This window comes from Toxotes jaculatrix, chromosome 15 (assembly GCF_017976425.1).
Source record: "Toxotes jaculatrix isolate fToxJac2 chromosome 15, fToxJac2.pri, whole genome shotgun sequence".
Classification (NCBI taxonomy): Eukaryota; Metazoa; Chordata; class Actinopteri; family Toxotidae; genus Toxotes; species Toxotes jaculatrix.
The window spans coordinates 22,260,430-22,288,135 of NC_054408.1; the positions used below are offsets into that span (position 1 = coordinate 22,260,430).

The following is a 27,706-nucleotide window of genomic DNA, read 5'->3' on the forward strand; positions in this document are numbered from 1 at the left end:
GCACAGTCTTTTTCCTTTACATCGTTTCATTTCCTTTGCTTTTTCTAGCTCTACGTGGGCTGAAAGTCCTCCTTATCTCTCCAGTGCATGACTGGTTTAGTAATGTGAATAATTAGGCGTGCGTTTAGCCCTTCTCATGTTTGTCAACCATCATATGTTGGCTTATTTCCTTTAATATGCAACAGCTGTGCATCATTTCTATCTCAGCAGACACAGTACGACGCAGCCCAGGATGTGTTTATCTCAAAGTCACAAAGACAGTTCCATGCAGTCTCTTACACATGAGCACCTCATTACTGAGATATAACAAATGTATTGTCTCATGCCATGTAATTACACACAAGCATCTGAGCACAATAGCAGATAATTCAAATACGATCTGAGACATAAATTAAGAGGCTTCAGTATCATAATGAACAATCAACCTTGATTTTACTTTCTTCGTGTTTGACAGTTAACATCTGGCTGACAATGTGATGCCATGCGGCACAGGAAGCTTTAATTGACAGTATCTGACAATATTCAATCACAGTGAGAGGGCACTCAAGGCTTTTATCTAATCAGGGTCAACCGGCCTATATCATATCAGCTTTGTCTGTTACCGCAGAGGCAGCTATGTGACTGGTGAAGTCTGGGGAAAAGGTTATTTTTTTGTAACGCTGTGTTTAGGATTCATGCAGTCAGTGTTCTTCCCAGTGGTGTCAACTCTGGAAAATATGTTCACCTTACCTATGCAGCTATACCCGACTTGTTTTAGTCTAGTTCCTGTTTGAGCGTTTCAACTTCCCTGTCCGTTTCTTTATTTTAATCAAAAAATTGTACCTTTCCTTCTCTGACTTCCTAAGTGGTTATTGTCCATTGTTTTCATTTCCTGAGTGCACATTCTCAGCCATGTTTAAGGTGAGTGTCACTTTCAGGATCTCTGAGCATGACAAATCTCCATTCTCATCAAAATTACCAGATTGTAAATCTCATTCCGTCTGATTTATTTGGTCGAAATCAGGAATGTTTTCCCTGTTTTTTTCCTATCTGTTTGCAAGTTGCAGCACCCTTTAACCATGTTTCTGATCTCAACTATAACAAAGTGTTTCTGTGAAAGGGAGGTGCATTAGTACTGATGATAAGAAGTGAAACCAGGCCTCAGCACTCGTGCTGCCTGTGGTACTGTTTAATGTTTAACTGCCCTGCCCTCGTAGGAGGGAGGAGGGAATTTGTGGGAGTTGAATGTTGACTAATACTTTGCTCAGACTGAGGTGAAACCACCCGACTCTGGACTAGGACCTGTGAGGACTTTGGAAGATCCCAGATGATCACTCGAAATGGGAGGAGATGGACCAGGCTTGGGGTCACACACTGGACTTTAGGGTTTAGACACCGAATTTATAGAACATAACAGAAAGTATAGACGTGTCCTCATATTTTCTACTGTGGATTGTCATATATGGATATGGATGTCATATATTCACTGTAGTCTTCAGTCTTTAGGATAAACTGTTACACTGAAAAACCACTCACTTCTGGATCTTGGCTGAAGAACTGATAAGCTGAAGGACAAAATCAGTACCTGGAAAATCTGAGCTCACCACTCCACTCAACCATGAGTGAGGAAATGGAGATAGCAGAAGACAAAGACTGGACAGAACTTGAACCCAACTACCCCGTCAAAATCTTCCTGACGGTCTTTTACAGCCTCATCTTGGTGACGGGTATTGTGGGTAATTCTGTCACGGTCAGAGTGACACAAGTGCTGAAGCAAAATGGCTACCTGCAGAAGAATGTGACCGACCACATGGTTAGCCTGGCGTGCTCTGACTTGTTGGTGCTCCTTATTGGCATGCCAGTAGAGCTCTACAGTGCCATCTGGTTCCCATTCACATCAGCATCAGGCAACGCTTCCTGTAAGATCTACAACTTCTTGTTTGAGGCTTGCAGCTATGCTACCATCCTCAACGTCGCCACGCTTAGCTTCGAGCGCTATGTGGCCATCTGCCACCCGTTCCGCTTCAAAGCCTTGGGTGGGAAGCGTACCTCTACCCTTATTACCTTTGCCTGGCTGGTGTCTGTGCTCGTGGCCCTGCCATTGCTGGTTGCCACGGGGACGCAGGGCCACATTCCCTTCCTATTAGATACACCCGTCCAGAATCTGACCTTCTGCACCAATCTCAGGGAGCGCTGGGTGATGTACAGGACCAGCATCTTTGTGGCTTTCATCATCTACATGATTGTGCTGATCTGCGTGGCCTTCATGTGCAGAGCCATGATCCTGGTCCTGAGGAAACCTTTGGCTTCCTTGGATGAAGGGACCAATGGAACTCAAAGAGCACCCAAGCATGAAAGTTCAAAGGTCAAGATGGCCAGGAAGCAGACTATCATATTTCTTGGTAAGTTGTTGTTTTTGTCTTTGTAGTTTGTGTGTATTTTCTCAGTATTAATACCTTTTGAGATCAAAAAGTGGAAATCTCTGAAAAGTGTTGACAGAAATGTTATGCTATTTTTGGCCATCCTGCATGCTGCATCGCTGCTCAGGTTGTTTGGACATGTCAGACAGCCCCTTCATCTGTTTATAGCAGTGAAAAAATTACTTTTACCTCAACTCAAGTGGAAGTGATAAAGACAGGTTCAGGCTGTGTTTCCAATGTTATGACTATACAAATGATGGATTTCACACATACACACACACACACGGCTTTTGTTTAGGGCGTGTTTGTGAAATAAGAAGAAGTACAGATAAACCATTTTGTGATAGAAACTGTTTTTTGTTTTTTAGTTTTTTAGCACAACGTTTCAGCATTGAAGGCAGCTCATCCTTCCAGCTGTTCAGTCAAAATTTGGTCATATAGAACAATAGTTAATAAAAATACGACAGCATGGCTGACACAAGTATGTTAAGGTATTTACAGTGTCAAAGGGCTCCATGCCAGTGTCTTAACGTGGAAATAAATCTGGATGAAAGTACTGGTCCAAAACTTAGTTTCAAATACAAAAAAGAAAAAAAAACATCCTCATGAGGACAAACAGAGAGAGAAACCTCACAAAAGACCTCACAGTGAAGGGCACTCAGGTGTTCAGTGGGTGCCAGAACTGCCAATAGTTGGCCTCAGATAAACTCAGAGGAAAATTTTAATAACAAAATTTGCAGAATAAACACTATGTGAGCACTGAGGTGGACATCCTGACACGATCACCGTCTTGGTCCACTGGACATCAGGTAGAATAGGACACGAGAAGGGAGGGACTCAAAGATGTTAACAGATGCTGATATCCCTCACTGGAGACAGGCTGAAATGAAAAGAGATAAGAGACACACCAGAACATACAGCAGAAATCCCCAAGTCCCTTAGTCATACAGCAAACCGGTCACAGACAGCGACTGCATGAATAAAGAGCACACTGACAGAAAACAGGACACATGGGAATTCCACAAACGGGAGATGGAAGCTGTTTTATATAAATGTACTTTTATTCCGTGTGTCATGCAGTTTTAGCAATGGACAGAGAAAGTGATTCTCTCCTGTTGATGCCACATGTACAGTCTTTAAAACTGCACAAATTAATATTTTGATATTAACAGTGAATTATGTGTAATGTGAAAGGTGTGTACTGAAAATTAAAAGAAAATTAAGCTTTAATTTAGCACCTATTATTTTTTTAAAGGGAAGGAACCCGTTCAAAGGAAATCGTAAAAGATATCAAAAACGTAATCTGCCAGGTGTTCATATGTACAAAGCATCATTCCAGGTTTGTGTAGTGATTCAAAAACAAAAAAAAAAGAAAACAAAGGCTGTTAACGCTATTATATACTAAAAGCAGAAAGGTCTTTTCTTTATTTTCTGTCAGTTTGGCACAGGAGAGTAAAGTGTGCAGCTATTTTATAAAATCTGCTTCTCTAACTGCAAATGGCAAACTTTTCCACTTTTTTTTTATACGTTTTTATACTTTTTATAAAGTATCTGACTTGAATTGGAAGAATGTGTAGTGAGGGCAGCACATAATAGTGAAACCCCTTGTCTGGGGCAAGAGTAGTGACTTCCTTGAACAGATGACTGTGAGTTTGATGTTAAATATTATCTCAATGTGATTTCACTAATGAAAACACAATAAAAACCGTAGAGTTTTTACTTTGGAAACAAATATTACGTTAAGTCTGTTGTAACTATGTCGTGCCACGTCTCTGCATTCCAGAGTGAGCCATCACCACACATCCTGTGTGTTTTCTGACACACACACACACACACACACACACACACGACCACTCTTTGCCTGAATACAGACACTAAGGATGTCACGTAGGCTTGGTTTGATGTCAAGTTTACTTAAGTGTACACCAAATACTCATATGTATGTCTTATTCACAGCTCTGGAATTCACTGTGTACATGTGATGCTCAGTCTCATTTCCTCAGGGCAGTGATTTTATACCCTGGCTGTTTGCTGTTTGCTGTGTTGTGTGTAGTGTTCGTGCCTATCAAAGTTTTCAATGTGTTGTGATCAGTGGATTACAAAATATTCACTTTCTTATGTAGCCTTGAAAAACAGTGTATCTTGACTACAGATGCAGTACATATGAAACAGAAGATGATAACCCTAAGGAATTTAAAGTAAAATGGCCACATTCTCCAACCCAGTAAAATAATGCTAGGTTCTTTTTTTATTTTTTTTATTTCTTTGCTTGATAGTAAAATCATTTTTGAAACTCATGTTGTTGTATCTGAAAAGTAGCTTATCCACAAGATCAACAGTTAGACCTGCAGCAGTGGCCCTGACTCAGCTCATGAAAGCAGTCAAGCTACTCTAAAACCCACAGAGCCCGTTTGCCACATTATGTAAAAACCCACACACTTCTTTCCAGACTCACATTTGAACACAAACACATGATACATGTATTTTTAGATTCAGTTTAGTTCAGTTTAGATTTAGATTTTAGAGGACATCACATCTTTAACGTCTGGAGTGACCAAGTGTCTATAAATCCACTTAGAAATCATACAAAAAAGATCCTCCTTTTAACTGCAGAACTTGCCAGAGAATCATTACACTTTTCACTTCAGTATCACAGTAATCCAGTGACAGCTGTCTGAACATCCCTGGTTGCAACTGCAACACACAACAGAACAATAATGATAAGACATTAACACTTTGCAGCCTAAAAATAACATGAATAAACTAATTTCAGATCTTTCTTTTCATTTTCAAAGGTTCAACTCTGGAAGATGTTTGTTCTCCATGACACTGTCTGCATCTTTCACACTGTAACAGTAACTAAGCTGAAGTCCTCAGGACAGCCATGCATCAGCCACACTGAGAGTCCCTGAGACATTTAATCAGCCTCACAGCATCCTGTGGACGGCAAGCTTTCTGCTAACTCCTTTACCATTTATCTTTTAGGAAGATACTGACATATCAGCTCATTTGACTAAACACAAAAGGCTCCTTCTTATCCATATAGAAAATAATTAATGAATAAGTATTAAGTTCCATCTTCTAATTCATGGTTGTATAATTTTTCATAGTTTCCCTGAGTACAGGACTGTAGTGCCCCAGTTGTGCTCTGGTTTAGTCAACCATACATCCTCACTGGTCCAATTATGTATTTAATATTGGACAGTGTCTCAATCAAATTTAGATTCGGTGCTTTGGTGACCTCAGATGGATGGGGCACGAGGGGCTAGCTGCATGGTTTTATTTTTTTGGTCACAATCTCCGTGCAGCTTAATTGTTTGATAGAACATAATTGTTTGTGTTCTACTGTATGAATGTCATTTTTAACCTGCGTCTCCTTCACCACCACCCATATCCGTTGTGCTTGGTCGAGGGATCGAGCCAGCAACCCTCCGATCTCAGGCCAGTCCAAAGCCACACTCTTTACTTACTGCACCCAACGCCAAAATGGCGGAGTTAGCGATTAGTTTGTGATCGTAGTGGAGCATTTAGCAGCTATAGAGCCATATATTTTGCTCAGGAGTTGGTGGAGAACAAAACAAGGCTAAAAGGAGAGTGAATATTGGACTTTGCTAATTAGATTGAAACATGATTGCAAATAAATGCTAATGTTTCTTATTCACAATTTATACTAAAATTACATTAACTCCACATGTTTGAATTTATTCTGTGAAAGCAGTTGTGTAATGTCTTTAACCTCAGCTGCATTCATTTAGACGGTTCTTAAAGAAAAGCAAAATAAATCTTTATCATTAAAGTATCTGTATCTTTCCAGTCTTGCATCTTCATGAAGTGCAACACTAAATATTATGGTGACACTCAGCATTACATTCACTTTCTTTGCAACTTAAGCCTCTTCAAGCAAGTGGGTCACTTTCAGCTGATGAAGAGTTGCACCGGCTTAATGCCCTGTAGTTCTGTTTTACAGTATTTTTGCATCATCTCTGTTGAATACGCTGGGAATATAAATTTGCTGCAAGACATTTAGCTGATACATAAGGAAAGTTGACAGTGATTACTAATGTGAGCTGTATTTCAGTCTGAGAATTCAATAATCACAGTTATGAGGAAGAACAAACAATTTATTCCCCATCCAGAAAGCTGACACTGCTGTAATGAAGCGTTGAATTAATGAAGATGCTAATGAAGGTAGTTTGATTGAATGGATAGATTCCCTCAGTAACAGACGGTAATGTGTTTTTTCATTCATTTTTACACAGTTTGAAAATCAGTTAGCAAACTTTTGACACTTGCACAACCCGTGTAATCATTCAGTGTATGTAAAGTCTGAATTGATTTTTGTCTAAGCTACATTATTGATGCATGCTAATGCAGATTAAGTGCAGATAGATTTGAAAAGTCTGCCCCTCACTGACAGTATACCATACAATAATGATGTGAAAATTCATTCAGACCAAAGAAACAAATATTTCACTTTTCGCAAACATGTTATTATTTTATTTGTGTAAAATCATATCCACAAACACATGGAGCGATCTCAGACTTCCACCTCTTCCTTTTCCAAAAAACATCAGTTTTCTCTATGCGATTTGGAATAACCCTTTAGCATACTTCATGCCTACTATGGGCTTATCTGCTGAATCCAAACATTTCCAAATTATACAGCATATTGAGAAATACTGTAGTGATACTGAAGCATCATCAAAAAATGAAAAAGAATATTATATTTCTGAGCTGAGAGAACAGTGAAACCTACCAGCTCATATTGCTATGTCATATATACAGTATTAGTATGTATTAAAGCTGTTGACTGAGCTGTGCTTTATTTCTGTTTTTAGCTCTGTTTATTGGGAAGTTCCACCCTTTGGAGTTTTGTTTTTATTCAGCACATAATCCTTTACTGGGCTTAAAATTTTAAAATGGGTGATTCCAATATGCATAGAGAAAACAGATGTTTTTGGTAAAGGAAGACTAAGAAGTCTAAGACTAAAACCCAACTGCTTTGACTGATTTTTAATCAGGCAACGTGTAATGACATTCTTCAGTGAGTGATAGTCTTTTATGCAAGCAGTTTTCTTCTGCTTTCTCTCAGTAGGAATTGTGAGGGATGTTCACTTTACACACTCCATCTCCCCATCCCTTCCCTCAAGGTTTTTCTCTACTTATAACCAACAGACTACAATATTGATGTTTATATAAATATTGATGAGTACAGACATACGTCTTTCTTATACTTGATATGTAAGTCAGGATGGAGTAATATAGAGACCTTTATTGTTGGCAAAATTTGAAGTAATTGAAGTGATTCCAAAATGATCAAGTTGTTTTTAGTCTAATAGAACCAACTGAGAACCTAATTATGGTTTCCTGAGAACGACATGGCCATATTCGAATCACCTCACCTGCCCTCCTCCTCCTCCTCCTCCTCCTCTGTCTATGGGCTTCAAAATTCATAACAGCTCAGTCCACATAAACAACAACTGAAGCACCAAAACACTGTGAACTGAACTTCATCATCTCCATAATGGAATATTACATTTTACTGGATATTACTGTGGGGGAGGTCATGACATAGTCCGCTGGCATCAACGGTATTTGCTCACATTCTTATTGACTGCTGGTCTGCTCCACTGCAAGAATTATCAGAGTCTGAATTTGAATATGAATTGAATTGTTATTACAATCGGCAGACAGAAAAGACCTGCAGCACCGTTCCACTCTGATGCACAGTCACAGAACAGTCGCTCCTGTTGTAAGCACTGATGTCAGTTATCTCTCCAGGTGCTGCGTTCCTGCCACCACTCGACTTTACCTTGAGATAACTTTTAATCCTGGTTAGACTCTGTGACTGTGGAGAGTAATTAAAAGCAGGGAACATCCTTGTTAAGTTGCCCACACATCACGTCCAGGACAGAGGGTTAATTGCTTTAGATTGCTTTCTTTTTTTTTCAGTCACTGTGCGGAGCCAGCATTAGTGAAATGAATATTAATCCTGTTTTGGTGCCTTCGGCCTTTGGCCTGTAACCTTTGACTTCTGCAGGCCATTTGTGACGGGAGCTCTCATTGAGGCTGAAGAGGAGTGATAAGAAGGGGTGCTTGGACACTTGAGAAAAATAAAAGAGCAGGGAGTGCGATTCTTATTCTCCAACAGTTTTTCCTCAAAATGTGCTGCAGTGGTTATCCTGTGCTTTCACCTGTGTTATCACTGCTGAGTATCAAACAACACAGAATGTTCTAGAGAGCTGAAAAATGCTATACACTATCACATGAACTCTGTAGTGTGTGTGTGTGTGTGTGTGTGTGATTGTGACACTGAGGAGTAAAATGCAGAACAACAGCTCTGCATAATTACTCAGTTATTTGACGTACAGTTCACTGCTGGTAAACAACATTTTTGTGCAGTGCTGCTCCAACAAGTACATTTAATAATCTGCATTGTGTGATCCGTATGTCAGGCACCACCCACACAGAACTTCACGCAGATCCAATCACAAAATAATTTGCTAAAATTATTTGACTTCTTGAACTGCTCTAAAACTGGTCTCTTGCCGTTCCCGCTGTTCAGATAAAGGTGTTGCTACGTGCATAAAGCACATACATTTTGATTTCCCCATTTTGAACTTCTTGTATTTCAATGTGAGATCAACTGGAAGAATATAACAGTGTTTATTGAGGTTAGCAACAAAGAAAGGCTTAGATTAGACTCTGTCAATGTGAAGCATCTTCACATGAAGACAGGAGATGAGGCAGGATCCCCCAGTGTCACACCCAGATGGTGGTGGAGTTAAACCAGCAGGTGGCTGATCAAAACTTTCAGCTGAGTCTCTCTGGACATCCTGGAGGGTACAGTGGTGATGGGCAGGAGGTGGGTGTGCAGTAGTAGGTCTGAAATGAATGAAAGAACTACAGTAATATTTACAGAACAAAATCTGGTGATTTCAGAATCGTGAATTTAGAGATTTTGACAGTGTGGGAAAGTGGAAGTGATGGAGAAAAATAGAACAGAAAGAAGCAGCAGACAGAACATCAGGAACATCAGAACATCAAGAAAAAGATTTTCCTTATTGAGGAATTATTATTATTATTATTATTATTATTATTATTATTATTATTATTATTATTATTATTATTATTATTATTATTATTATCATCAGTTGGCACTCAAACAAATTAGGCCTATATTAAGCAAAGGTTAAAGCACTTCTTTGGTGGTGTATTGTTCGTGCTCTTGGTTAAAAGTAAATAACATGCCAGAGGTTTTTGGGTTGAAATTCAACAGGCTTTAAAATAGTCAGCAACCAATTGTTGATGTTTAATTCTTATCCAGAGATAACCTTGTTTATGCCTTGTGAAGGTATCACACGAAAGGCATGTGCAAGGACAGAATTCCTGAATTACAACGTCCCCTTGTAATACTGGTTGAGAGCGAACAGGGCTCAACATTTATCAGTCATGCAAGGACAAATCTTTGTAACAAAAATAAACACAAAAAAGGAGCTAATACTAATGTCTCTAAAAGAATTCTGGAAAACACAGGAAATTGTTTAGCAGCATTCGAATGTATTTGATACATAGAAATTAAAATCACACTAACTCAACCAAACACAATAAACCGATGCCATCTAACAGTGGCGAGACCATGTCAGCATATCTTTTCCCTTGAAACTGAGTTAAGAGAGGACTGATAACTTTCTCAGTCTTGCATTGTCTTACTGGGTCTCATCAGCCACTTTCCACCAATCTGCCAGAACAGGGCCATAGCTCACAAAGTGCTGCGACAGCCCAAATGCCTCCCATGAACCTCTCTCCTTACGATCGATGGGGCTTATTTATTGTGTTTGACTACTGATCCTTACTCCCCGCCGGCCTGTTTATGCTGCTTGGGTGGCCTCTTTCAAACCCTTTTACTATCAAACATAAAACTTTTAGGAGGATTTGTTTGGGATCTTTGGGCAGGTCAATGAATGTGCCTCACCATTCCTCCAGTCCAGTCCAGCCCTCCCTCGTCTCCCATCTTCTCTGCACTGAGTGGCAGCTGCAGAGTTTAGCAATAAGCTCCAGAGCCCTTTGGCCTGTTGGCAGCCAACATAGCTAAAGGCAAACCTTCCTGAGAGTGACAGTCTGCACTCACCAAGCCGTCTGGGAGAGAGTCCTGCTGATGGCTGAGAGACTGAGCACTGTGTAGCTTCATGGTGTGTCGGTGCTCAGAGGGGGAAATCACAGGCTATGTTGTGTGGCTTTGTTTACTTACCTGCTTTACAACACCATACTTTATGGTGCCACACACATACATATCAGTAAGCCACCACTTGGCACTACCTGCTGGGACAGAGTAATGTTTAAATGATGCGAGCAGGTGATTAGTTTCCTGAGACCTCGCTGACCACTTTGGGCCAATGGAACAAGCTGTTCATGCAAACTGATCATCACCACGTTTCTGCCATGACCACCAATACTGAATCCATAATTCACTTCTTATTTAGCTCTGTTTTGGTCTCCATCAACTCCTAATGCTCCACTATCTTTGTCTGTCTGTTGTTTGGTGGTGGACTAGTATTGTACAGTGTGTTTGTCAGAGCTTTTTCACTGAAAACAGCTTCCTGTCCTGGACGGGAACAAGGTTTATGAGGGTGGTGATGCAGAACCAAATAAAGATCTACAGGCTGTAAATCCAAAACAATTAGCTGAAAGATGCTAAAGTGCTTCTCATCGGATCTTCCACTATGATTAACCATTTCCACATTACACATAATCAATTAATCTATTGTTCGTATGAAAATATTGATTAAAGTAGCTTTAATATTGAGGAAAGTGTAAACTTTGATTGAGTAAACACATGATGATATTAAAATCCTGATATGATGATACTTGCTAGTGATAAAATCAACACATTATCTTCCAGTGTTCATTCTCTGTGGTTCTCTTACCACAAGTGATTTCCTCCACAATATACATAATCATTTGATCCACTGTTAATATAAAAATATTGACTAGTGCAGCTTCAAAATTTTAGACCAGCTGAATATACTTATACTGGTAATCACACTGTCACTCCGTTAATCCTGAAATTCATGTGTTATTTCCCTCATTAAACATTTCAGGGAGCAGACATCATTACATCTTTTCCTGGTGAAGTTTAAGTTTACAAAAAGGAATCTGCACAGACATTTGGAGGAGAGACTTCAGTAATGCTCCAAGCCTCAAACACAGCATGCAGCACTAAAACCTTGAGAAAAGATTAGATGTGTGACTTGCTGGTGTGCCTGCACTCACTCGCACACTGTGGGAGACTCATCAGGCCCCATCCTTTCTTGTAAGTACAGTGATTAGTATTTCATGACATACTGAAAGCGTTTTAGGACATATTCATACCACTGCTCAGGCTTCAAGACAGCAGACAGAGGACACCCCTCATCTCACACCTCAAGTGAAGAGAGATAGGGCCACGGATCACTGAATAAATTAATTAAATATAGTTTTTTTTTTTTAGATTAGCTGAAATTAAATATCTGCCTGTGGGTATGAGAATGATGATTATAAACATAACAGAAAAATAAACACCATGCATCTATAGGTTTTCACACTGTTCTCTGAGAACTGCAGTCAAGACCATCTCAGGCTTGTTCATTCAAGTCATTTCCAGTTCACAGAATTAGACAAAAAGCCTTTTTAGCAGAGCATGATAGCATCTATCATATCTTTTTGTTTTACAACAGGATATTGATGAACAAGACTGAGAGTCTACAGTCTCACAAATGGCTGTGTGAGGCTTTATTTAGGCACAGCGGTGCTTTGAGCTCAGCACTAATGTAAGAATACTAACAGCCTCACAGTGACAATACAACCTGCTGGTGTTTAGCAGGTACGATGTTATAATATCTTCAACAAATTAATCTAGCATGTTAGCGTGCTAAATTAACTCACCACTGATGCTTTCACAACAATTAACAATGAAATATCTGAGTGACAAATTAATTCGGCATGCAAGGCCAAAAAGCAAGTCTTTAGGTCCAAACCAGTTCTGAACAGTGCTGAGCCTCCTCTCTTCAGGAATCTCTCACAGCACACTCCAAGCTGGAAAATTGCTTTCTTCCCTAACGAGGAGCTTTTCATGTTGGATGTTGCTGAGGGTGAGGCTGCAGGCATGAGAGTGAGCAGGTGGGGATGGTGGAGCTTTTTATTGTCCGTTGGGATGCAGCATTTCAAGGAGCTTTGCCTCAGTCAAAACAAACTGGCATGTTTTGTCATGTTCACTCATAAAAAGCAATTAAAAGCAGGAGATGAGAGCAGAGGCTGTGCCTTGTAGGATGAATGAAGACTCACACTACCATGTCATTGTTTCTAAAGGACAAATGTTACACATTTGTTGTAATTTTTCTTCTCTGGCAGCAGTGACTACATGATGAATTATAGTGCTGCTAGCCTACAGCTGTGCATATAGTACACAGAGTATATGTACGTATCCAATTTTGTATCAGTGGTTTTGATATTAATGGGTAACTGAGCCTGCCTCTTCATTTGCTTATCTCATACTAAGATAAGTTGAGATAAGATGAAATCACACAAGATAACAGGACTTTACAAGGGGCTGCACACAGTGATAAACCCACAGAGAATTATCACCTAATTCTGTGGTTCCCCCCAGTGTTACAGAGCAGAAGGTGAGCCCCTTTTATCTCATTATTTTGGTTTTCTCACAAACTCTGTTCACATAACTCTCATTTCCACTTGCAACAGGTAGCTGCTGTTGGTTAAAATTTCTAACCTCTGCACGCTGCCTGCCCGTCAACAAATGGCAAAGTTAGCGACTATGTGGTGAAAGCATTTTGTTTTTGAAACACACAGACATCTTTTGAATTAATCTTTTTTTTTCTTGATTTGGTCTCTGTAACTCTACAGTCACAGCAGGTTTGTTAATATTGTCCAGCACCATCACAACTGAATTTATTTCTAGATTATTCTCTAAGCAAACAATCATAAAACCGAAGCTGTGAACAGTAACTGACTGGATGAAATTAACTGCTCACAGCTGCTTGTTCAGATTACTTCCACCTTTGATGACAACGAAAACTCTGATGAGAAAAAATGAGTCCTTCACAAGAGGTTAGAACGAACAAACATTATTACAGGACAGAGATAATGGCCAGCTGCACTAATGCATGAGCAAATCCAGCCTTGGTAAATCTTTACTGTGGTCCGTCATTAAATAAACCAGACCTTCCTGGAGAACAGTACTTGTTGCTGTCCCTGTACTGATAGCATGTTAATCTGTGACGGATAATTACAATGATATGCATTCATTCAGTATTTTTTCAGCAAGGACTGTTAATGAAACTTTCAGTTGAAACCAAATGTAAACATGCTGAATATCAGCAGTTATAGAGCTAATACAAACAAAACACACACAAACACAGTTTCTCTCACACGTTAAAACTAAACGAGGAACCATGTAAAATGTGAGTAAAAGTGGGTAGTTATAATTAAAAAAAAGTTTTCAACAAATGTAATGCAGTGTTTTGAAGCTGAGAGACGTTGAAGATAAAAGTAAAAAGCTGAAGAGGTGGATCGCTTCATAAAAGTATCTCAGTAACAATGACTGTGTAAACTTATGTGATTCCAAGTAATCTTTTTTTTTTTTTTTTTTTTAAAGAGAAATGTTGAACAGACAAAGGTGATGTCTCTAACCATTCTCACTTCTTTCCATTCATCCTTCCATTTTTAAATGATGGCTCTGTACCCATACCGCTTGTTTCAGGTCTGGAACAATGAACAAAGAACAGCAGTCTCTTCTATAAGTCAGCCACACTGGCCAAGTTGTTTTTTCACAGTGCACTAATGAAAAGAAAATGGGAAACTGAGACATTATGTTCAGCTGGGTCTTTGTTACTCTGCTCACTCAATAAATTAAGTATTGTTGTGACACCTCCATTTAATTGAAGATGAAACCAGCATCTGCTTCAGTCTGGATTCCTCTCCAGCATTAGTGTCATTGATTCAGGCTTGTGTGACATGTGGTGATTGGAGATGTGGTGTTTAAGGCACACACTTGGTGCTGCACTTTCTGTTTGAATTCATACACAGTAATCAAATTTAGTGAAGTGTTATTCAGAATTGAAGTGCTTCCTGCTGGTCTTGGTCTTGGGTGTTGTATTCAGAACAACTTCCTGCCATCTTAGATTTGTCTTGGTCTCATACCTCTTTTGTGTTTTGCCTCACACTTGATGTGATCTGTGTTTAATTGGAATTATTGGGAACAACTTAAGAAATCTCCCCAAAGAGTAAACCAGTAGGCCTAATTAAAAAGCCATAATAATGTACATTAATTACATGGATATTCGAGATTTCAGTGAATGTCCCCTGTAGATAAATCTGCATCAGTCAATCAGTTGTGTGTTTGTGTGTTAGCTCAGACTCTGACTGAAATCAGATCTCATCAGAAACTCCAGCTCTTTCTGGTATTGTTCTTGAGTCTCTTCTCCTTTTTCTCCTGAACAGCCCAGGGATACGTTTAGATTTTTTTGCCCAAGTTGAAACTTTTTCTGCAGACTCATCCTGACCTCAGTCAGAGCTGCCTAGAAGATGAAATTTGTGTCCACTCACCTCTTTACTTTGACTTTGCATGTTGTCACGCCTCATGTAAAAATCTGCTTCGCATTCTGAATGTACCCTTATACCAGTGTCACCACAACACCACGAGCAGCCTGGCAGGATTAACCACTTCATCAACTATATTCTCTTCTTTATCAAATCACCTCCATCTATATGTGAGGTTACTTATCATTATATCATTTATGAGTTCATTTATTCTAAAGAAATACGGCCTGCAGAAGGGTGAGCAGTATACAGGGCAGACAGTGAGCCCAGAACAGCCAGACGTTCATATCTGTTTGGCACACGTGACAGAACAAGTGCAAAGTACAAAGTGTGTAACCGTTAGCATGTAATTTATGACACTGTCAATAACATCATCCAAGGCTAAGATATTTGACCTCAGTGTTAACTTCGAGATCACCTACCCTCAAGTAGAACCCCTGACACGCAGATCTCCCATCCTCTTAACATTTAATTATCACAGCATTGCTCTGAATCTTTTGTCAGAGCCAGGACCGTATGGAGAGCTTATGCCCAACAGATGTTGTAGACCAGTTCTGCAGACAGAAAATATGACCACGTCATCTGCATACATAAAAAAGATTAATTATGAGATTATGAAACCACCATCACCACCAGCTGTTTTACAAGCAGTTGACTGGCCCATCAAATAAAACACAATTGGAAAACACACTCCCACCCCGGCTAACCACATTAACAACATGAAAGAGTCGTCTGAGTTCCTCGTTTTGAAAATCAAATGAAAAAATTGGAATTTTGAGCAGAAGTGATTCATCCAAACCTTCATAAAAAACCTGTCCACGACTCGAAAGATAAGAAAGACATCTACGAAACACAGGGACATGGTGGAACTGAAACCAGAAGAGCTGGTAATGATGCACAAACAGTCTTCCAATTGTCAAACTCTACGTCAGACTACACAGTGAAGCTCAAACATCCAAGTGAACTAACAATAAGCAAAACAATTTTTAAGTGGAGGACTTTAATAATAACACATAATGTGTCCTCCTGTATCACTGTATCAACCTTCAGCTGCAGTCAAAGTCAAAATAGTCAAAATAGTTTAAGGTAATTCTGTTTTCTCTAATGTAACAGGAATAAAATCATTTACAGATCAAACTGAGTGAATTTAACTGAAACTGACAGACAATGAAACATTTCCACACACTGTGGCTGCATTATTCAAATGTTGACTGGGAATTTGTGAAATAAATGATGTGCATTAGAATTAGACCACAACTCTGCTCAGGAACATCTGTGCATATCCAGTAGCATCCTTTCCAAGTTTCCTAGATAACAAACAAGAATCTCCAGAGCAGGATTATCCATCATCGAGCACCCGTGTCTCCATGAGAAAATCTCTTCTAAAACGATTAGATTAGTTCCATTATGAAAAATATTCCCCTGTGACTTACTCAAGTTATTTAAGTGGTTTAACGACTGAGGATCTTCTGTTAGCCTTCCAATGAATTCGTTCACACTCTTGCTGGATTTCAGAGCAACATTACTAACAGTCACTTCTTTCTCCATTTGCAGCGGGAGAGGAAATCACTCTGTTTGTGCCTGACAGACCAGAGTTTAGACTTTCTTGGTCTGAACTCAATGCAGTTGTGAGACAGTGGGAGGAAACCTTAATTGACCCTTTTTTCAAAAACTATGTGCAGTCAGTCTTCATGGTTTAATTGAACTTTCTATGTATCAAATGGGTGTTTGCTATGAAGGACACAATTTATGCCAGAAATGTTTTAAGTATTTAAGTATAAGACTATTTAAATTAAGGATGTTTTTCTGTGATTTATGTCCACCTAGCACTGTCTGTTAAACCCACCCATCTGGCAACTCCAAAACTCATTAATATGCCACGGATATGCCAAAATTTCAATCCTTCATTACACTCCTTGTGTAATTCCTCTACCGTGTTTCTCTCTACTCTCTGCTGGCAGGGTGTGTGGGTTCAAGGGATTTTTGTACTTGCTGTCACAGGCTTTGATAATGTTTGCCTTCATTACAGGTTGCTTCTTATCCACGGTATAGACTTTGGGTACAACTTCATCCAGCGTCTGAGGAGAAAATCTAACCAGATCAATAAGACGGCTGCTAGATTATTTACTCATCTGAATGCTCTGCATGATATTGTTTTTTTCTTTCATTTTCATTTCCTTCACTAGTACAGAGGTGGTTTGCATTAGTGTGTGGCTACACATTTATTCACTCACCCTAATGTTATGTGATCAAACACAAACGCACACAGTATATTATTATGTAGTTTGTAAAAGCCCAGAAAAAGCCTTATCAAACAAGTCAAAGACATGACTGAATGCATCAATAAATAATATCATTAGTTAAATAATTTTCTTTAATCACCAGTCATTTGGTAAAAAACAAAGCAGAAAACTTTTTATTACTTCGCCACCAATCATAATCAATAATAAAACAAATGAATACTTATTTTATTATAATATTAATAACAGTTATTTTACTCCTCTTTTCTCTCTGCTCTTCTTTTTCTTTTTTTTCTTTAATGTTTGCACACCTCCCATTGTTTTCATCACATTTCCAATTTGAATAATCCTTCTGTGATAATAAGATGCTCATGTCCATGAATGTGCAGGGCAGAGATTGGTCCAGTGTGACATCCTGGTAACGGGTAAGCTAATGCTAACAAAGTTAGCCAGTTGTTACCACTTGCAACTTTGTTGTTGGTTTGGCATTATGAAAAAACAGTGATGCTGATTTGCACACATACTTTATATCAAGGAAAACACAAAACACAAGACGTATTTTAACTGTGTGACTTCTTGTCTAATTGTGGTCACAGAAATTTAAATTATAGACTATGTTCATGGTTTTAGGTCACATCTTCCATTCGGTGAGGCAGATTTTACTTCATACTTCGTAGTAATCAGTACATTTTGGTGGTTCATGTTACAGTAAATCTCAGACTGATGCAGATGGACACAAACAGCTTCTGAGGGTGAAATCAGTCGCTAATCATGCAGCAAACAAGTGACGCTCATTCCTTAACTTTCCACTCATCATGCAAATCTGAATCACTTCATCACACATTCGTCTTCTCCTTCATTAACACTTTTTCATTTTGGTTGTTTTATAGATTTTCCATATGCTTTAAATCAATATGCAATCAAAATGGTCACACGGCACTTGCAGCTACTGACGAGGTTGAGTCCTCAGTCAGGCACTGTGCTTATACTGGAGGAGATATTTCACTTCTCTTCTCTATTCAGTTTGACTTTACGGAGGCGTTTCCAATCATGGAAATGAAGGACATCAATGATGTGGTGATGCCCTCTATTCGAAAAGTTCCTCACTGAGTTATGAAAGAAATTTAGCATTTTCAAAAGCCCGCCTAAACATTCATGTGCATGTTTATGCAGCCCATATCTGTGCAGGTGTGTGGTGTTTCTGAGCAGACAGTCTGCTTCCAAAAGAGTTAAGTGAAGGAGTCAAATCAGCTGCAACAGCTGCAGAATTTTCAAAGTGATCATTTCAGCGTCTCTGCTTGTACTGTTGAATATTCATTTGATTACAGGTCTCTTAGTGTCATAATCAGATTTGAACCCAGACTCTTGACCCAGTGGGTGAGATTTACTTGTTTTGAGTCACGGGGGTGTCTTGGTGGGGATAGTCGCACAAACTGGAGAGCTTCACATGGATCACATAGAAACTAGATATTTTAAAACAGTTTATATTTTTATTAAAGATTTATCAGTCAAAATTAGAACATTAGTTTCTCAAATCTCCCATGACTCCAGATCAAGAGACAGAAACTGTTGAAGTCATTTGGCACAGCTTATCTCAGCCCAGACACTGGAAAATGTAAAATTTGTCACTAAATCGCTGTTAAGTTTGGTGCCATCAGCTCTTTGAAATGTCATATCTTCTATGTTGTTTCTTCACTTAAAAGTTATCATCCTTTTTTCATAGTTTCTTGTCAAAATAGGGCCAAATTGGAAACACTGCTCTCACTAGGGCTTCTCATTGCAAATGTTTGACAGTCATTTGTCTAATTAACGCTGACAGAAGGTGATGTCCTCACATCTGTGAAGAGTAGAACAATGCAAAGGCTGTTAAAGGAGAAACTAGTTTGAGGACATTCAAACAAGTAGGGAAGAAAAAAGATACCTGTGTGCGGTTTAAATTTTAGCAGATTTTTTTAACCGATTTCCATCCTGGTTGATTTGGCGACACCCACCAAGCCTCTGCTCAGGTTTAGCTGATTCCGAAATGGCTGTTTCCGAAATTATGCTGTCCATGAATGGTATCAGAAATGGGTTTAAAGCTGTGGGGAAGAAAAGGGGTGAACCATTTAGAGGTAGAAGGTTGCATTTTTATTTCCAGCTGTCATGGCTGCAGGTGACACAGAGGACTTAAACATTATAAAATCTTCTTTAGTCTGTTTTCTCTTCTCCATGTTAACAATATAAATCATGTTTACTTGAAACAATAGTTCAGCTTAGCCTTTCCTCCCCTACAGTGTACTGCACCAAGGAGCTGAGAAGCTCAATCAAACACACTCCAATTACAGCAAAGACAGACCATTAATTGTTCCAATAATCTGGTTTAATTGCTTTCTAATTAGAGGACAGTTACATTTTGCTCATGGCAGGGAGACAGTGAGTCTTGCTGCTGTGTGTGTGTGCGTATGTGTGCGTCTGAGTGTGTGTGTCAGAGAGGTCAGGGACATCACTGATGAGACCGTCAGCTTAGAAAGCAGTTTGAGGCAGATGCATTCAGCACAAGAGTGGAGTAATAATAATAATAATAGTAATAATAATAATAATAATAATAATAATAAATGATAATAAAGATTCATAAACAAGAGCATTGCCCATACCCGAGACTAGAGTGCACACATGCACTTTGAGAACTCCGGCTGCATGCACTCCTCTTTGCAGGGACGTTAATGAATTGTGCTGACTCAGTGGCAATTTTCCAGATGAACGCCTAGACTGTGATCAACAAGCCAATGTGACAGGTAGAACCAACTCCTCCCCCACCAAAAAAAATCCATCTTAAAGAGAGATACTGCCATTTCATACATGATCTATTGCCTTGATCAGCATGTGACCACTGATAATAAAAGGCAGCTAATCAGTAAGCAGCAGCATCATCTGTCTAAGTGACATTTTTAGTGGCCTATTTGAATTTTGAACTTTCCGAGTTTTAAAACGGCAGAACTAACTGCCAAAATGCATCATCCCTCCACATTTTATGGAAAATGGATCAGTGCAGTGTGTGATATTGATTCATTTGGTCAGTTAGGTTCATTTATAAGGATGGATGGATAAATGATGGCAAGCTTTCATCAATTTGCCTTTAAGTGTAGAAAACTGGACATTTAAAAAGCTGCAGTTTTCCACCAATAGGGGGCAGGACTGCAATGATCCGTTGAGCCAAATGTGCCATGGGCCCCACTGTAATATCTGCAGTTAGAGCTGAAACAATTAGTTGATCTGTCAATCTGCAAAAAAAAAAAAAAAAAAATGTTATCAGCAACTTTTTTGAAATTTCAAACATTGGCTGGTTTTTAATGTAAGGATTAGCATTATTCAATTCAAATCAAAGTTACCACAAACTAATTTCTTGCTGCTATTGCTGCTACACAGTGAACCAGGGGCCTTCTGGGCCCCTGAAGGAGTGTGGCCCTGGGCAGATATCTGCTTTTCCCAGTTAGTGATCCAGCCTTGCTAGAGGGTAGAAAGTCTTGAAAACAAACACACGTGACTTGGAGCACATCCACATTAAGGTTACAATGGTGAATGCCGATTTTCTATTCATTTCAGCTCCCTGAGAAATAATGTAAACCCTTGTTTACATTTTTTTATCAACACAGTTATAAGAAAACAGAAACAATGTTCATTTGTTGTTTCGCAGAGCAAAAACCATCAGCCTTTAATGACTGGACTTGTGAATCATCTTCATACATGGTGTAAGTGGTGAAAGGTACATGATGTACATAATACAACTTTCTTCTGTTACAGTTTTCCCACTTGTTCAATCAGTGACATTTTTAAATGCTGGAACATGTGATGATGTTTCAACATACCAGGTTTCATCAGTGCTATCTGAGGATTGATTTGATGGAAGCGTGTGCGGATACAGCTTCGTTCAAACCTTGATTTGTGAGGATACAAATAAGAAAAAGTAAAGTTTGGTAACAGGTTATTTTTCTGTTAAGTTAACTGGAGGAAGCTGACAGGATGACCTGTTTTCAATTTTTTATGAAATGCTCAATAACTATTTAATGTTTATTACTCATTTCCACAGGCTTCCACTATAGCTGTAAATGTCCCTGAAAAACCATGAAAGCATAGAAAACATTTAGTGAAAAGAGTGCATTTTGACTTTAAACAGCCTGTTATACTCCATTAAATACTCAGCAGAGGAGCCAGTCAGAAAGAGACTACTGCCCTTGTGCCTGGCAGGATCTTTTCAACCACAGGAGCTGGTTAGATTTCAGCAAGTCACAGTTAGGATGCTGAATAACACTCGGAATATTACGTCCTGTTGGACCCATAGATTAAAGTAATGGTGGTGTTGTCATTTAATTACTGAAGATGCTTATGGAGCCATAAACTTGGGGTGGGCCTGGCTCACCCGTAAGTGTTTGAGTTTTTGAAAAGGTCATGAGGAGAATACATTTACAGACACTCTGACAAACAGAGACTCATTAATTTACCATTGTGCCTTTAATTATCTATCAAACCTTCAGGGAAAAATGACGCATGACAACACTGATTAAAGGAGTAGATTTGTCCCCTCCTTTATCTCCGCTCATTCATTCCTCTTCTGTCTTTCTTCACATCTTATGTAAAGCATTTATATTCCAGTCCTTGCAAACTTTGACTTAACTCTGTCATTAACTGTGATGAATGTCTGTCCACACTGAGCTGGAGTTATCACCACTGACATTTTATTTTACTTACTTTACTTACTTACTTACTTACTTACTTTACTTACCCAACTTTACTTTGGGTCTAACAGAGAGAACTAGTCTTAATTAAAAAAGAAAAAAAGGAAGAAAAAAACCCCAAATCCCAGTGCATCTAAGTACATTTTGTTTGTTTCTCTTTTTTTCTTAGACTTTTTTTCTGTGCTTAATGGTTTTTGATGGAATGAAAGTACAAACCTTTTCTTGATTGTTGGAGCTTTCATAATCATTATTTTTGCTCCTTTTATCTTAAAGCATTAATAGCACTTAGAACTTTAGTTATATAGGTCTACTTTTGTCAGAACCGAAACATGTTGGAGCTGAGCAGATGCTGTTTTGCTAAAGACAAACATTAAGCCGAGAGCTGTTTTTGGATCTATTTTCCTGAACCTCTTGTTTGTATTGCTTAAAAGCCACTGTGCCAATACTAAACCTGTGATGATGACCCTGCTAAGCAACAGCATACAGTGCAAGTGAAATACTCACGAGGACAATGCTAACATACTGATGCTAAGCAGGTTTAGTGCTTGCCATGTCCATCATATTTATGTTTGTTAGAATGCTAACCTTTGCTAATGTGCAGCACATACAAAGTACAAATGGGGATGTTTTGCAGGTATTTGGTCATAAACCAAATGACGGGAGCAAAGGAGGCAGTTAAAAATCGACAAAGACCTCATTAGCAGGATGCTGGGGTGGACGGATGAGTTGACAAAACAATGGATGTTTAACTAGGAGACCGCTGTTTGTTTAATCAGTATCGTTACCATTTGAATAATGATGACGAAGGTCCTCTAATCATGAGAAAGTACTTATTTAAACCCAAGCCATGATTTTTATCTAGACCTAATCAAAACTGGAGCATTCCACAATGTTAACCACGTTTATTATCGTTACTATGACTACAAAGGTGTGGTACACCTGCCGTTGGTACCCTCCTATGGGTCATATCCGAGGGTAGGGACAAGCAACCTATATGTCATTTTAAGCTTGGAGGACTTGAAGAGGGATTTACCACCTGACCTTGCCTTTCAGTAAAGAAAACTTTTCATATTTGTTTGTTTTTCTCTTTCCTTAATAAAGTTGTCTCGGATGAAGTATTACAATTAAATGGGTTGATATCTGTGTTCCTCAGCAGGAACACAAGCCAGATACTGTCTCAAGCCAGATAATTTTGTGAGTCTTGAAAGGCTGTTTGGTCACTGGGTAATTCCCATCAAAACACCACAGGAAATGGATAAACACCCGATTAGAGAACAAGGATGTGTTAGTCCTTCCAAAGAATAAAAGCATGACTCAGACATGACTGATGACATATGTCAGTGGGCTGGTTTAGTGGTTGGAGGCCATCCTGTATCCTGGAGGTCATTGAAGAGGGATTCACTTTTGTGACTCAGTGGTTAAAAAAAGGTGCATGGTGCAGGCACTGTGGTTCATGTTTTCAGTCATGTCCATTTAAATCAGCCTTCTTCACCTTCTCACCAAAGGGAAAGGGAGGTACTGTCTGCATCATAATGTCTAGTCAGTTTGGTGACAGAAGAAAACAATGTCAACATTTCAAGAAGAAACAGGTTCTTGTGCAGAACTGCTAGGAGTTCATACATCACAGCACCTTATTAAAGATGGAATAAAATTAGCCTGGGAGGATACAACACCTTTGTGACCTATGTAAGAGGTGGTAATTACTGGTGTTCACAGAAGCTGGGCAAAGAGCCAAACAGACCATGGTGCAATTTTGCATTGACTGTGAAATATTGTGTACTTATCAGTGTTCCTACTGAGGCTGTCCCTCATAAACTGAGTTGGCACTAAATCACAAAACACCAAACATATGTATACATATTGTATACAGAGGTTAATGTGTCCATCCACACTATGTGTCATGAACCTGTGACTGTTTGCTGTGTATATTTTTTGAAGAGGCAAGCGACTGCATTGCTACAACTCTCCCAATAAACTCTTGCTCTTTATTGTGTTATTTCCTTAAAGTAATTGTTCAGTATTTTGGGAAATATGCTCATTCACTTTCCTGCTGAGAATTCAAGAAAAGGGTTGATACCACTCTCAAATTTGTCTGGAGGGGGAAACAGTTCACCAGGCTCTGTCCATAGGTCACAAACAGCTACCAGCACCTGTTTAGCTCATTTATGAACACAGTATGTGTCTGGGAACCTCTTGGTGACTCCAATAAGATGCTGCACCTGGACAGGAAATAGTCCAGCACATTACACCCCTAAAACAAATGGTTGTTTTTGTATGGATTTAACAAAGACAGATATCATGTGTTGGCTGTTTCCCTGTATTTCCAGCCTTTATGCTAAGATAAACTAACCGACTGCCTTATATTTAACAGACAATGTAACTGTTAAATATTTTATAGTTTGTGTTTCTGACTTTTCTGTCTGACCTTTCCTCAGGTCTCATCGTGGGATCCCTGATGGTGTGCTGGCTTCCCAACCAGATTCGTCGTCTTATGATGGCCGCCATACCTAAGTCCCGCTGGACCACTTCTTACTTTCGGAGCTATGTCACACTTCATCCTGTGGCGGACACCTTCTTCTACCTTAGCTCCGTTATCAACCCTTTCCTTTATAACCTGTCCTCCAAGCAGTTCAGGGAGGTCTTTGTCCAGGTACTGCGGTGCCACCTGACTATCGAACATGTGAACAAACGCACCTTGCAGCAATCCCACGCTGCTTCTGCACGCTCTCTCCGGCCCCTGCTAATGAAGTCATTGCGTCGAAGCAGTGCAAACCGCTCCACCCTTGCACAAGAGAAAACCCCACGCACCTTTACAACCTTTCAGAAGCAAAGTGACTCAGGAGTGGCTTCAAACAGTCAGATGTCCCTGAGTCTGTGTGCAGCGTCAGATTCAGTTCTCAAAATAAAGACAGATGAACCGTCAGAGACTGAAATATGACATGCTGTACAATTTAATGCAACACACTGTTTGATCCAAGGACGCTTGTGCTGTGCCATTAGAAACAAATAGAGAGATACTGCTCATACACAGTAAACACAGTACAAAGTGTTCAGTCAGGAATTTCATTGAAAGATCACACTCAGCTGACAATTCGGCACAATAAAAGGCTTGATGAGATATGTAACTTAGGGAATGTGAAATTGTTATCAAGTCAGTCAGTCATTCAAAAGCTCAAATACTCAGTTAAGTATGAAGACCTCACAGTCTGAGTTAAAGTTAAGGGTGACCAGTGGAGTATTTAACCACTTGTGGTACTGTGATGTGTGGGTCCTTGTGTTTTTGCATATGTATTCAAACTGCACACTGATTATTATCAAGTTAAACCGATCTCGTTTTTAAGAGGGGCTCCAAAATAAACATTCACAACGGTGAGTTCTTGTGAGTTTTTTTTTTTTTTTTTTTTTTTTTTTTACATCTACTCCACAATAATGCACATGAAGACATGTACGCATTCATAAGCTTGCAGGTGAGACATTATGCTTTCCTGTTTAGGGAATAGCCAATTAGATGTCCTGATGACAGAGATTTCCCTATGTACATGAGGTTTATATGTAGACTGACATAACAAATAAAGTATCCTGCATGTTGTTGGACAGTTTATGTATTAAACACTTAAGAGTATCAGTTCCACAACAAGTCCTCCAAATTCAACAACGAAATTTAGTCTTTCCATGCCACTGGAGGGCTATATCACTTTTTTGTCACAGGTAAGCAAACATGATTTGTTCGCAGGGGTACACTCACACTGGGGCCATTCTTTTCTCAGAGCTAACAGCTAATGTAGCCTGGAGTTAGCACAGGATGATCAATGGCTCAACTCCCTGCGAGGTTAGAGTCACAAAGCCACATGAAAACATAGGTTGTGATTACAGATCACAGTGATATTGAGCAGTTCAAACTGCCAGAATCAGCAAGTTCAAGAGTAATGCAGAGCTGCAGGTTAAAAAGACTATTAAGAAAGTTAAAACCCAGCATTCATCTCCAATAGTCAGCGACAAAACATATAAATATCAAGAATTATAAAGGGAGTTTGGCTTGTTTGTCAAAGTGACAGTGCCTCCAGTTCCAGAAGTTGAGGATTATGAGGAATCTGCACTGTTCAGTGAGTGGGACTATCTAGTCAGGACTCTGGTGGAGCACTGAACCATCAACGAGCTAATCTTTTGAACAAATTTCCGAATGAACTAATAATAGATGGAGCTAAAACAACAAGAACTATAGCAATGCATCAGAACTGCAGGTTACTGGCTGCTGCAGAGCTCTTACTCTGATGAAACTAAGTGGTACCAGTGAGAGGCTTGAGGCCTGTAGGTGCTATAATCACTGGCATATACATTTTTCTTAATTCAGTGCCTTTTTTCATACTGCACTTTTCTTTCCAGAATCAACAATATTATTGTCATACATATAATACATAGGTCTCATGCTGTGGCTTGTATGCGTGCGTCTGCTGCGGCACTGCTACTGCCTTTTTGCACTGAGTTTGCCTTTGATAAAGGCCCTCAATAATAATAATCATCCATTTCTAAAATGGCTAAGAATGATGTCAATATGACTATCAACAGATCTTTTCACTATTTTTCTATTTTTGCTGAAAATTGTGTGGAAAATGGACGAGATGCACACACTCTACATGGATCGACGCAGCAGGGGGGAGTGAGATGTGTATTTTATTATTAGTGGTGCAATGCTTCGCATGCACACTATTGGTCTATTTTTGGTTTCCTTGTATGTGTGAGGAAGATATTTTGTGGTAAGAGTAAGTTGGAAAAGAGGTATTTATTAGTGGTGTGTGGTGTATCACCGCACACTGTTGTTATTCTCATTTTTCTTACACCTAGAATTTCGGTTCATAACTCGTCCCATAATGTTGAGCGCACACCAACAAATTATACATCAAAATATGCGGCTCGATCGGACTTGGTGTGCTTGTATTTTTGACTACAGCCACAAATTTTACTCTACAACAGTGATATTCTCCAACTTTGTAGCCACACTTTTCTTCTTTCTCACAATGTGTTTACCGGTAGGATTTACAGTTTTTGAATAGTCTGCCTTTTACCGACATGAGTCGCTCTCATCTGCTCTATTGACTCCAATGTAAATTGACGAGGATTTTTGGAGAAAAGCAGAAAATACTCTTTTTTAAACTTGACGTATTATCCACATTTTTGACACAAGGACCAAAAAAAACATCACTGTGTTCCTTAAGGTCTCATGGCTTTGATGGTGAAATTTGTTTGGCGATATCATGTTTGGTTTTTTAATAAATAGCAGTAGTTTGACAGGCCCGAATTGGCCGATAATGAGCCCGTCGGAGCAGCTGTGAGGTGCTCCGAAAATTTCGGCAAAACATCTGCATACAAGAAAACAAGAGAAAACAAAGTCCTGTGAGGATTCCAGTGTCCTGACATGGTGCAGGCACATTAAATCCATTCATAGGATCAGACAAATTATTACTGTGATTAGCAGTGATAACAGTAGTCATACTAACTGCAGTAAAAATCAAATACAAAATAGATAAAAATAGTAACAGTAGCAGATTTAGTGGTCAGCAATTGCAATTGCAGCAAGTGCAATAAAAGGGAAAAATGTAAACATGTTATTGTTTCTGAACATAAACCTATAAATCTGTGGCATGGGGGACTAAACATGGGGACAGGAACCAAAAGGGGACATTAGCCAAAGGTCGTGAATGACAGCCAATAGTAGTCTTTGCTTTTGTTTAGTTATTTGCACTTTTTTAAATTTGCCCTTTTC

The 27,706-nt window shown here is 39.2% G+C and overlaps 1 protein-coding gene across 1 annotated transcript; it reads left to right on the top strand.

The window, feature by feature from the left end:
- The first annotated feature begins 1,268 nt into the window (after nucleotides 1-1,268).
- On the top strand, nucleotides 1,269-25,299 carry gpr39 (G protein-coupled receptor 39). Its single transcript, XM_041057482.1, has 2 exons — nucleotides 1,269-2,381; nucleotides 24,381-25,299. The coding sequence occupies exons 1-2, from the start codon at nucleotides 1,598-1,600 to the stop codon at nucleotides 24,881-24,883; spliced, it is 1,287 nt and encodes a 428-aa protein (XP_040913416.1). The 5' UTR covers nucleotides 1,269-1,597; the 3' UTR covers nucleotides 24,884-25,299.
- Nucleotides 25,300-27,706: the final 2,407 nt, after the last annotated feature.